Source organism: Rhamphochromis longiceps, linkage group LG23, assembly GCF_057381845.1.
Source record: "Rhamphochromis longiceps isolate RC_006_pf linkage group LG23, R_longiceps_female_GT1.1, whole genome shotgun sequence".
NCBI classification, from domain to species: Eukaryota; Metazoa; Chordata; class Actinopteri; order Cichliformes; family Cichlidae; genus Rhamphochromis; species Rhamphochromis longiceps.
The window spans coordinates 34,942,761-34,955,503 of NC_140578.1; the positions used below are offsets into that span (position 1 = coordinate 34,942,761).

General features: G+C 41.8%; 1 protein-coding gene across 5 annotated transcripts in view; it reads left to right on the top strand.

The window, feature by feature from the left end:
• The window catches only part of zranb3 (zinc finger, RAN-binding domain containing 3), a 140,737-nt gene that overhangs the window by 34,027 nt on the left and 93,967 nt on the right, over positions 1-12,743 (top strand). For all 5 annotated transcript variants that reach the window (XM_085398652.1, XM_085398653.1, XM_085398651.1 and 2 more), the window contains exons 6-8: positions 831-916; positions 3,114-3,285; positions 11,407-11,541. In XM_085398652.1, coding sequence (XP_085254778.1) covers positions 831-916; positions 3,114-3,285; positions 11,407-11,541 — 393 coding nt within the window. The remainder of the gene's footprint in view (positions 1-830; positions 917-3,113; positions 3,286-11,406; positions 11,542-12,743) is intronic.

Sequence of the window (12,743 nt, forward strand, 5' to 3'; positions counted from 1 at the left end):
GCTTGTTAACACTAGCTAGCATTATTCTTCATAAGCTACTGGTCATTTTCATAGACTATGTAAAAGAAGTGGATGCAGGATCTGTGTCTAAAAAGTAAAGGCAGTGCAGATGTGTCCTACATTTGCATTCTTTGTAATGGCCAGCAGGAGGCAGTTCTACTGGCTCCTAAACAGTCTGAGGTTTTAGAAGTCTATGGGAAAGCTATGTTACTTTTCCCTTTGTTTATAATCTCCGTTAGCATTTTCCTAAGTAGTGTATAATCTCAATCACTAGTTTCAAGTCTTCTTTAAAACATCAGTGTTCATTTTCGTAAATTATAGTCCCATGTAGGAGAAAATAGAGCATAAAGCAAGTCGCTAGGATGCAGTGCCCTTGGATTCTCAGCTACATCCACTCCTTCTCTTTTGACATCGGGTTTAAAAAAAAAAAAAAAACAACACATCAGAAGCCAAATGCTCAACTCAAGACTTCAAAAACCAATATCACAACAGTTACATCTACTTTTATAGATTCCATAGTCACATCAGTGTAGCTGTACTAAAACCCCCATTTTTATGCTTCATTTCTTTAAATAAAAAGATAAAGATTGTTAGAAAGAAACTGTATGATAAGATAAACTATGCAAGCAATGAGAAGATCATTGGCGTTATAAAGAGATTCGTTCAGAAATCAGACAGTGAGATATCACACACTCTCTTCAGTTTGCTTCAGTTCTCTATCTCTTTCCCCCATACAGACATAAACACTCTCACAGATATTTCTATGAATTAATCCATGGTTTTATTAAAAATTGTAGTTAAGGCTCCTTACCTGTCTGTGTATTTTACAGCTATTCATGCAAATTGACGCCCTTTATCCCAAGAGGTTCGGAACCTGGACTGACTATGCCAAAAAATACTGCAATGCCCATTACAGGTGACATTTTTCTAAATTTCTGCATATTTTATTGTTGTTCCTATTAACATGAACCGCAATGCTAGTTTACATTTTATATAACTGTATTTGTGTGTTATGTCAGCATTTTTGTTATTCAAATGCACTTTGTTTATATCGTCCAGAGTATTACCCAAGAACATGATATTAATAGTACCTAGAGCTAGGAGAGTGTTAGCTTAGCCAAGCATAAAGACAGGAAGCTAGAGTAAATAGATAGCTCCTAGCTTTCTCTTCACAGCATACACTCCACAACAATTTTAATATTGAAATTGGGAAGCATTATTGTCGTATTGATTTGCCTGTTTTAACCTAGTATTACTCCGCATGGTATCACGCACATTTCTATGCCTCGACAGCTAGGGATAGAAGCGTTAGCGACGCTGAAAGCTATATTTATGTTCAATTTAAGTAGAACTGCCACATCTTCCATACCACACAGTGAAAATGAGACACACAGGTGTTGGGTTAGCATATCTCTAACCTTTTGTAGAATTGAGGTTGTGTGGTGTATCTGAAAACATATGTACAACAGAAAAATTAAAACTTATTCAGGTACAGGGTTTTGGGTCTTGATCTCTCTGCAGCTCCTTAAAAGGATATTTCAAATTTGACGTTTACTCAGACAGGATGAGCTGATCAGGTTTTGGAGATGGGTGGTCATAAAAGTCTCTGTGACCTTTTTAACCATTTTTGTGACCTGCCAGGAAATTTCACACGCATAGCATAGTGAAGTAGTGCTATTTAAACCACGTGCACAGTGAATTTGTGATATTCAGGGCTACCATTTCTTTGGCCATTATTCAACACTATTATTCAGGAACAGAAGGGACGATTGTGAGCACGTTTTATGTTGGGTCAGAAACCAGAAACTGAATTTGTGGCACTAATCTTTAAAAAATCTTTAATTAAATTCCTTAAATCAAAGTCTTTGCTTTATTTAGTTTGGACAGGCGTAGAAATGAAGTGCAACCTGATTGATGGTGGAGGCATACAACTCATTTACGGTGGTAACTGTACATTGATGAAAATTGATTGACACAAATCAGATGTTATTGAATCCGCACCTTTTGAACCTATCTTACTGTGCCTGCATTTAAGTCCACTATCACCAGATTGAAGTGTACTCATTCACTGTTTATCTGCAGTTCTGTGGAATTAGCACAGTTTCAGTCCTTCTCACCTACCATTTAATTGTGTCTGCTGGGATAAGCCGGCCTATACCTGAGCCTGGATTGGTGGTGCTGCTGAGTTGATGGTTTGTTGTCAAAGCCAGACTGCAACTGAAGCCAAGCGCTAAATGCCAACTGGCTGCCAGTTTACAGTGATGATTGGTTACATGTGTGAACAAACACATCAAATGCATTGTTTTGGATGTCCATGAAAGTCAGCAGCTCGGTCAGGGAATGGCTTGGCGCCATTAAATATAATGCTTTGTGTCTAAGAGCGCTTGGTGTGGCTGGGGAATGCCTTTCTAAGTCACACGTATGCACTCTCTCACGCACACTCAGAGGAGTGCAAGGCGGTGCCATCTGAGTGCAATCTTCCCTTCTTGTTTCTTACATAAAGTTGAGGTTGCTGTGGGAAACGGCAGCAGCAGAGGTGAAAGGAAAAACAGCACTGCAGCTGGAGAGATGCTGGTTCAAATCTGCACACAAGGGGGAAACATTATTTTAGAAAGAATGAGTTAGTTTCCCATCCTACACCAATTACAGCTTTAAACAGAGAAGTGTGAAACAGCCAATTTTGGCAGTGCCTTGTTAAGTTTGTCCACACTTCCAGCCAATATGGCAGATAACCAGCCTTTGTGTGGGGGGCCAGTTCTATTCTAAAAGTCCATTTGGCTGATGAATTGTGAAAGTTGCCCGTGAGTTTTGGAATAAACCTGCTGCTGTGGCCATTAGGCAAAATAGTTTCCTGCTTTGCAAAGTGCCATTAAGCAAAAAGGCAAAAAAGAAGATTCCCCAACTGCTCCAACAGAGCTGCTTAACAGTAAACGATGGAAGGCTGTTCTAGTGCTGGGCAGCTCCCAGGTGGGAATGTTTAAATGTTTAACTATTCCTTCAAGGCACTGCTGCAAGTAAATAAGTGTGGTTTCTTGGGAAGTGCATCTCAGTTAGAGGTGTGTGTATAAAAAAGTTAGCAGGCACAACTTCATCACTTATTTATTCTCTCACAGGTATTTTGGGCCTCGCAGGCAGTGGGACTGTCGCGGGGCGTCCAACTTGGAGGAGCTGCACCAGCGGCTGAGTCAGATCATGATCCGTCGTCTCAAAGCTGATGTGCTCAGTCAGCTGCCCCCCAAAATCCGCCAACGTATCCCCTTTGACCTGCCCAAGGAAGCTGCAAAGGTAGACGTGGGTGACGCACGTCACATGTGAAGACAAGTAATATGTATTTGTGTAGTTTCTGTAGTATATTTGGACTACAGATGAATCATGAACTGGTTGTTTGGTCAGCTGATAATAATCTGTGCATTCTATTTTGTAAGATAAAAGAAAAAAGAGTGCCTGTTAAGTTGGACAGTTTCCAGATTTTTTTAAAAGTGGAGTTATTATTTATTTTAAATGTTCTGATTTAATTGATCTATTGTGACAACTTCTCAAAATTCTCAACACCTCTGAGTCATTGGAACGCTCAGTGCAAGTCTTGACATCTCCCGTCTGACTCGTGGACCTCGTTGCTTTTGAAGGACGTTTTTTTTAGAATATAAATTTATGTCAAACATTATGTCTTTGTTTCTGTAACCACGCAGCAACACGTCGCTGGCAGCTCCATTCACGTTATCTAATTCTTTCAGCTACTGACAAAGCTAAATCAGTCCTGTTTTCAGAGCTCTGCGGTGTCAAGGTCTGCTTGTATCCTTTTGTATAAAACTCGCCCACAATCGGCAGAGCAGAAGCGAGTTTGGCGAATCCAACTCGAAGAGGGTCATGTGAGAAAACCTCTGAAAAAAGTGTGAGAGATTTCTGCTGAATAAAAACAAATATTTTCACATGTGTTTATTATAGCAAACGGAATATTTGCAAGTTTATGGTTTTACAAAACCAGCATGTAGATGAGGTCACTTTGTGCAATTTCCTGATATTTTATAGACAAACAATGAACCGATTAACTAATAATTAAGCACAGTTCCTCAGTTAATCAGTCTCCTTTGGCCTCACTGTGAGGAGCTGTGCTGCTGCACTTGGTTCAGTCACCTGGTTATTTCTTTCTCAGAGAAAAATGCCTGTTACTCCTTTAAGATTAAATAACTCTCTGTTAGTCTAAGCTTAGCAATGAGGTCTCTGTGTGCTTGCTATTTTTCCTCCATCATATAGAAGATACCAGGGTATTTGTAGAGTAAATGTCATGTTTTGTGTGTAGGTGTTTGGATCTCTTTTAGCTTGTAGTTGCGGTTTCTGCCTCCCACGCTGCACTGGATCCATGTGAATGTACACGTGAATGCCAATATGGCTTTGGCCCGGCTTGTGCGCAAATTAGTGTGTCTCCTGAGGTCAAGGATTACCAGTAGTTAGTTTCCAACTGGAAGCACCCACAGCAGCACACACTCAGAAACATCCACTGAGAGGCTTTTGTTACATTTTCTATCATTCAGTTTGTTTTCAGAAAAGCTGGAAGGCTGTATAAAATGAAAGCATAATCACCTGATTTGAAATCCATCTAAAATCTGTATTTATTTGGAAATAACACAAAAACAACATATCAGATGTTGAAGCTTCTTCGTCTTCTTCTCTTGCCTTCTCCCTTTAGGGCTTGCCAAAGCAGATCGTCTGCCTCCATATCATCCTATCCCTGCTATTGTCCTCTGTTAACCAAACCCTCTGCATACGCTCCTTCACTGCATCCACTCTGAGGTCTTCCTCCTGCCTGGTCCAAAATGCTCATACTGAGCTGTCCCTCTGATGCACTCCAAAACCTAACATCTTCAACTCTGCCACTTCCAGCTCAGCCATTGCATTACATCACTACCAACTTCACACTTCCATTTTAGATACTCAACAAAACCTAAACCCGAGTAAATGACATCATCGTGATGTTTATCAACTTCCTCTGTTAGGCCAGGCTTTCTGCTTCAGCGTGCGTGTATGTCGGTTATTCATGCAGTGAGCACCACCTACTCCCGTCAGAGTCAGAAACTTTATATTAAGATGCACAAGAGCTGCAGAACGTTTTTGTTTTGTCAATTAATGTTCATTGTGGGCGACCGTGGCTCAGGGAAGCGTATCTGTAACCGGAAGGTCGCCGGTTCGATCCCTGGGCTCTCTGTCCTGGTCGTTGTGTCCTTGGGCAAGACACTTGACCCTACCGCCTACTGGTGTTGGCCAGAGGGGCCGATGGCGCGATATGGCAGCCTCGCTTCTGTCAGTCTGCCCCAGGGCAGCTGTGGCTACAACTGTAGCTTGCCTCCACCAGTGTATGAATGTGAGAGTGAATGAATAATGGAATTGTAAAGCGCTTTGAGGGCCTCGAAAAGCGCTGTATAAATCCAATCCATTATTATTATTATTATCGTGCATCATCAGTAAAATAAATATGTTACATTATTGCTCGATGTGCTCTCTGTGCTGCTGTTTATTTCTAACATCACATCAGCACATTAGAAACTTTCTAAAGCGAGACACATTTCAACATTAAATATTACTCAGTGTTTCAAGTGTGACTCTGCCCCATAACCTAACGAACGAGACTTGTTGCCAGATCAAAGTGAGATGAAGTGTTTGATTGGAAATTTTTGGCAATAAATAGCCTCAAGATCATAACGATCCGTTTTCTAATCTGACCTCTATTAGCTGCAGTTTGAGCAGCGTAGAGGAGACTTAGCAGGATGAGGATCAAACATTAAAAACATTTCTGCATGACCAACTGGATCCATACAAATTCCAGTGAAAATGTGACACACAGTTTACACTGCTTCAACTTTACGGCTGGGATTCATTTGGTTTTATCAGTACGATATGGCTCATTAGGTTCCTTGTATAAAATGTATTCCTGCAGCAGATAATATATATAGCACTTAGAGCTTACTGTAAATAAAAAAAAAAGTCTGTGAAAGTGTGTTGTTTCCAGATGATTTAAGTCAAAGCTCTGAACATAACCTGCTACAGGCAGTTCTGTGTTCAGAATAAGTTTTGAGAAATTACTGAGAACTTGATTTGCAGCTTAACATAGCGTGCTAACCCATCAATCGTGTTCTATAGTACAGTATACGCCTTTGGTTAAAGAAGAGAGAAGCCATGTGATCCTCCTTGATGATGTCAGATACACTTTCATATGACCATCACTATTAAACACTAAATGATATATACTGAGCAGGGATAAGATTATGACCACTGACAGGTGAAATGAATAACTGATAATCTCTTCATCATGGCACCTGTTCGTGGGTGGGACATATTAGGGAGTGTTAGAAGCAGGAAAGATGGGCAACCGTAAGGATTTGGGCCAGTTTGACATGGAGCCAGACTGTGATGGGTAGATGGCTAGTTCTCAAAAACTGCAGCTTTTGTGGGGTGTTGCCAGTCTGCAGTGGTCAGTATCTATCAAAAGTGAAGGAACGGTGATGAACCAGTGGCAGCGTCATGGGGCCTAGGCTCATTGATGCATGTGGGGTGAGGACCAAAGGCTGGCCTGTGTGGTTGGATCCATCAGAAAACTGTAACGCTGGTTCTGATAGAAAAGTGTGAGAATACACAGAGCATCACAGTTTGTTGCATGTGTGGCTGCATAACCCCTTAACCCTTTGTTAAAACCAAAACCCCCAACGATGTTCATATGAGCATCAGAACCACACCATGGACCAATGGAAGGTCTGATGAATCACACTATCTTTTACATCACTTGGGTGTTCAGGTGCTTCGCTTGCCTGGTGAACACTCGGAAGCAGAATGCACGATGGGAATAAGCTACCCAAAGAAACCTTGGGTCCTGCCATTCACATGGATGTTACTTTGACACGTAGCACCCACCTAAGCATTGTTTCAGACCACGTACACTCTTTCGTGGAAACAGTGCTCCTTGGTGGCTGAGGCCTCTTTCAGCAGGATAATGGGCCCTGTCACAGAGCAAAAGTGGTTCATGAATGGTTATAGGAACCCAACAACGAGTTTGAGGGGTGTACTTCACCTCCAAATTCTCTGATCTCAATCCAATCAAGAATCTGTGGGATTTGCTGGACAAACAAGTCCGATCCTTGAAGGTCCGACCTTGCAACTTACCGGACTTAAACGATCTGTTTGCTAACATTTTGGTGCAGATTCCACAGCTCCCCTTCAGGGGTCTATTGAAGTCCAAGCATCGATGGGGCCAGGCCAACACACTATTAAATGCTTCATAATGTAATGCCTGGTTGTGTGTGTGTGTATATATATATACAGTGGGGCAAAAAAGTATTTAGTCAGCCACCGATTGTGCAAGTTCCCCCACTTAAAATGATGACAGAGGTCAGTAATTTGCACCAGAGGTACCCTTCAACTGTGAGAGACAGAATGTGAAAAAAAAATCCATGAATCCACATGGTAGGATTTGTAAAGAATTTATTCGTAAATCAGGGTGGAAAATAAGTATTTGGTCAATAACAAAAATACAACTCAATACTTTGTAACATAACCTTTGTTGGCAATGACAGAGGTCAAACGTTTACTATAGGTCTTTACCAGGTTTGCACACACAGTAGCTGGTATTTTGGCCCATTCCTCCATGCAGATCTTCTCGAGAGCAGTGATGTTTTGGGGCTGTCGCCGAGCAACACGGACTTTCAACTCCCGCCACAGATTTTCTATGGGGTTGAGGTCTGGAGACTGGCTAGGCCACTCCAGGACTTTCAAATGCTTCTTACGGAGCCACTCCTTTGTTGCCCGGGCGGTGTATTTTGGATCATTGTCATGTTGGAAGACCCAGCCTCGTTTCATCTTCAAAGTTCTCACTGATGGAAGGAGGTTTTGGCTCAAAATCTCACGATACATGGCCCCATTCATTCTGTCCTTAACAGGGATCAGTCGTCCTGTCCCCTTGGCAGAAAAACAGCCCCATAGCATGATGTTTCCACCCCCATGCTTCACAGTAGGTATGGTGTTCTTGGGATGCAACTCAGTATTCTTCTTCCTCCAAACACGACGAGTTGAGTTTATACCAAAAAGTTCTACTTTGGTTTCATCTGACCACATGACATTCTCCCAATCCTCTGCTGTATCATCCATGTGCTCTCTGGCAAACTTCAGACGGGCCTGGACATGCACTGGCTTCAGCAGCGGAACACGTCTGGCACTGCGGGATTTGATTCCCTGCCGTTGTAGTGTGTTACTGATGGTGACCTTTGTTACTGTGGTCCCAGCTCTCTGCAGGTCATTCACCAGGTCCCCCCGTGTGGTTCTGGGATCTTTGCTCACCGTTCTCATGATCATTTTGACCCCACGGGATGAGATCTTGCGTGGAGCCCCAGATCGAGGGAGATTATCAGTGGTCTTGTATGTCTTCCATTTTCTGATGATTGCTCCCACAGTTGATTTTTTCACACCAAGCTGCTTGCCTATTGTAGATTCACTCTTCCCAGTCTGGTGCAGGTCTACAATACTTTTCCTGGTGTCCTTCGAAAGCTCTTTGGTCTTGGCCATGGCGGAGTTTGGAGTCTGACTGTTTGAGGCTGTGGACAGGTGTCTTTTATACAGATGATGAGTTCAAACAGGTGCCATTCATACAGGTAACGAGTGGGGGACAGAAAAACTTCTTACAGAAGACGTTACAGGTCTGTGAGAGCCAGAGATTTTCCTTGTTTGAGGTGACCAAATACTTATTTTCCACCCCAATTTACGAATAAATACTTTACAAATCCTACCATGTGAATTCATGGATTCTTTTTTCACATTCTGTCTCTCACAGTTGAAGTGTACCTCTGGTGCAAATTACTGACCTCTGTCATCATTTTAGGTGGGGGAACTTGCACAATCGGTGGCTGACTAAATACTTTTTTGCCCCACTGTATATATATGTATATACACAATTGGCTAATATATATTGGCTATTCAGACCTGTACCACCTTCAAGGTGGAAACATTTGACACATCTTGAGATGAAAAACAGCTGAAACCGTGTATTAAACACTAACAAGAAAACATATTTTCTTCTTCAAAAAGAAATCTAATTTTTTTAACATTTGATATAAAATATCTGCATTATTTTTATTTATATATATAAGCTTCAAATGTTTTGGAAGTCATTGCATTCTGTTTTTATGGGCACATATTGCAGATACAGCATCCCAACTTTTTTGGAAACAGTCTCGTATTAGCAGGAGTGGAAAATGCTGCAGGAGCTTTTTCTGTGCTAATTACTCACTGAGCCATCGCAGGAATGACACAACAATGAGTTTCTTAAAAAGGGATGATCTAGGATTTTTACCCCTATTCTCCCTAAATGTTAGGGGACAGTAATTGGGGGCTAAATATGGCTGGTGGGTGTTTTTTGTTATTTTACATAGAGCCACCAATTAAGCCACATGTTGTAAAGATTCGTGTCATGTGTTGGAGTTGCTCTCTCTCATCTGCATTGGGCTGAAACAAGATGCATAATATCCTCAGAGAAAACGACCTCGGAGATCATTTTTTTTTGGTGGGAAAACAAAAGAGCACGGGTTGTTCTGCTTTGCAGTTTTTGCCTTTATTTTTGTTCGTGAGACAAATCTGCAAGTTTTTTTTGGTTTTTTTTTAACACATTTCTGCTAAGAAGAATAGACAGGCGTTTCATCCTCACAGCTAAATGGACTGGTTTCAGAGATGAGAAAAGGAAGTGTGAAACGGCCAGTCACCCGAATCCACATCCATTTTGCCTCCCACAGGCAGGAAAATGTGAACAATATAAAACATAAAAGACCGAGTGGACGTTATTTTCCCTCTAAACAAACTGTCTTTTTGAAGCCTCATTTTGCTAACTGACAATATATACTGTACTGTATCTGTATACCAGGAGCACTCACCAGTTCATTCCTCCTATCTCATTTTACTCCCTAATGATGGCTTTTATCTTCCACAGCCAGACACTTTTTATGCCCCACCTGCCCTTTACATTTTCAGCCTTGGCCTTTAGTCAGTGTTAGTCTGGTGAATATCATCGAGGGTGGAGTGCTTAGCCACTCAGGGTTTTTTTTTTCCTCTAGCACATTATAAAGAAATGCCTGAATGTACAGTTTTAATTAGGAAAAAAGCACGGCTCCAACTGTGTTTATGCAGGTGCTTCTGAGTGAAACATCTGAGGGCGAAAAACATGAAGGAAGCGCAGCTTTGTGCTCCAGCAATACGATACTATTTATTCATTCAGCAGTCCTTGACTTTGACGAGATTTCGAAGCCACTGAAATGCAAATTTTTTCACTAAATGGTGCAAAGCTTTCATGTAAGGAGTCCAGAAAACACAGTGCGGGAAATGCAGTCGCGAAACTTGCTTCCCGACGAAGCCTGTGCGTGCATTAATAGGGTTTCTCTCCAGTTCTCACACCTCTTCCTCCCCCCCCTTCCCCTCTTTGACCCACCTCACCATTATGTGTATGTATGTGCTTAATCAGGCGCAGCCCACCTCCACCTTCCATCGCTCTGCCATATGGTTCACAGTTTTGCATCATTTGATATGCAGCGCTTTAAGAAAGTGTTTGTTGCTGCTGAATTTTTTTACACATTCACTGCTGTCAGACATTGCAGCTTGAATTAAGACAGCGAGGTGATGAACAAGAGGCCCAAAATAAGCTCCAATCACAAAGCAATTCAAAGTTAGCAGTTTGGAGGTTGAAAAAGCCAAGGAACTTGACAACTATTTCCAAGCCGAATTTATTGCAGAAGGATTGACTCAAACTTTCCCCGTGCTACTTTTCATGCCCGATTTCTATATAATTATCTTGTCTTGTACTAGAAAGTCTTAAAAAAGAAAAACATGCTGTTCCTGAGTGGTGTTTTTATGATAAACAAGGCTAACCTACATGTCGGCAACAAATGCAGAGCTTCTCTGTGTGTCTTGTTTATGAGTGGGGAGGCAGCATATGCTGCTCTTCGCTGGCAGCCTTTCCCACTGCGATCCTCTCCCACTCTCCTCTCCCGCCTTAAATACTTCTCGCCAATCACCTTGAGAGTACGCGAGGCGTCTTTGATTTATTGTACCGGCCGGGCTGCTTCTCCATCTTCGACCCCGACTTGTCACAAGGCAGCTATAATTGGGAGATGCTCGTGACCCACCTAACACAGCAGCCCAGTCGGAGGGGGTGGCATCCTTGGGAATTCTCCATCTCTCTCGCTCTCTATCGCTGGCATTTTTTTTCTTTTCTCCCTCTTTCTTTCTTTTTCTTCCAGGAAAAGTAGGACACCCAGCAGCACTATTAATTGTTTTGCCCTTTATATCTCAAAAACAGTAGAGAGAACAAGAGCGAGAAAAGGGTGGGTGAAGAAGTAAAGGACGCAGCCTCAATGTCTTTGCCCTCTTCTTGCTTTGCAGGAGGCCTCGGCTAGCTTCGCCGAGTGGGAGAGGCTGATGAAGAGCCTGGGGTCGGGGGCTGCTACGACGGACACCCCCTTCACTGAAGTCATGGGCCTGGTCACGCAGATGTACAAGCAAACAGCCATCGCCAAGGTAAAGGAAGACCAGCTGCTGTTATATCTTACATACAGGAATACCTTTGAAAGATGAAGCAGGGGATTTTTCTATTGTGTGGGGTATTCAAAGCCCCATAGGGCCGCATTGTTGTCCAAATGATCAATGAGCAACACTGTTGCTCTGGTGGCATGTTACTTCATTACCATGAACACACATACTGTAGTTTATCAATCCCACACACACCATCCATTCTCACAAATGCACCACAGTCCGAAAATAGTCCCCATCAGAGACGCTATAACCTGTTGTTTGACTAATGGATTTTAAATATTACCTCTCCAGCTGTTTTTTTTTAATTAGTTAGCATTTTTTATCCATAAAACTGTTGCACCAATCGTGGCCTTGCATACACACAGAATAAGTTATGAGTGAGATCATCCAACTGGATGACGGATATCCAGCAGTTCTTCTGCATATGTGTTGTTCTGTGGTGTTACTATGAAGAAAAGAGCTTTCTGAATATTAGCATTATAGGTATTGGCTCAGAGCAGGCCGCAGTGTAATATTATTCAAGCTTTTTTCAAAAGTCCTAAAAAGTTAAATTTTAATTAAAAAATAAAGTTTTTGAAAAGTATTTCATTTTTTTAGGTGTTTTAAGACTAGTAGTTAAAATCAAAGCCAATGAGATTTCATTATGCAAATCATTTTTTAAAACTTTTGCTGTTTTTAATGTTATTTGTTTGAAGTCCTTCTACACATTTATTTACAGACTAGGGATCACAAGCCTAACAGAGCAGGGGTAGACAACCGCAGGCCTCGAGTGGCAGTGTCCTGCAGGTTTTAGATGTCACCCTGGGACAACACACCTGAATCAGATGATTAGTTCATTACCAGGCCTCTGGAGAACTTCAAGACACGTTGAGGAGGTCATTTAGCCACTGAAATCAGCTGTGTTGGATCAAGGACACATCTAAAGGCTGCAGGACCTTAAGGCCTGGAGTTCCCCACCCCTGATCTAGGACATTGGTTTGTCGTCACTACCAGTAAGAAGAGTAATGCAGGCTGTACCAAGAAAACAGTGAATGTCAGATATTATATCAGCTTGTTTACGATTTATGACTGAGCCTACACCATAAGCCAATCCAACAGTTTTAGAGTCTATATTTTTTGTTGAACCAAAAGTCAATAATTAAAAGAAGAGCATCAAATACGATATTGTAATGATTATTGCACTGCTA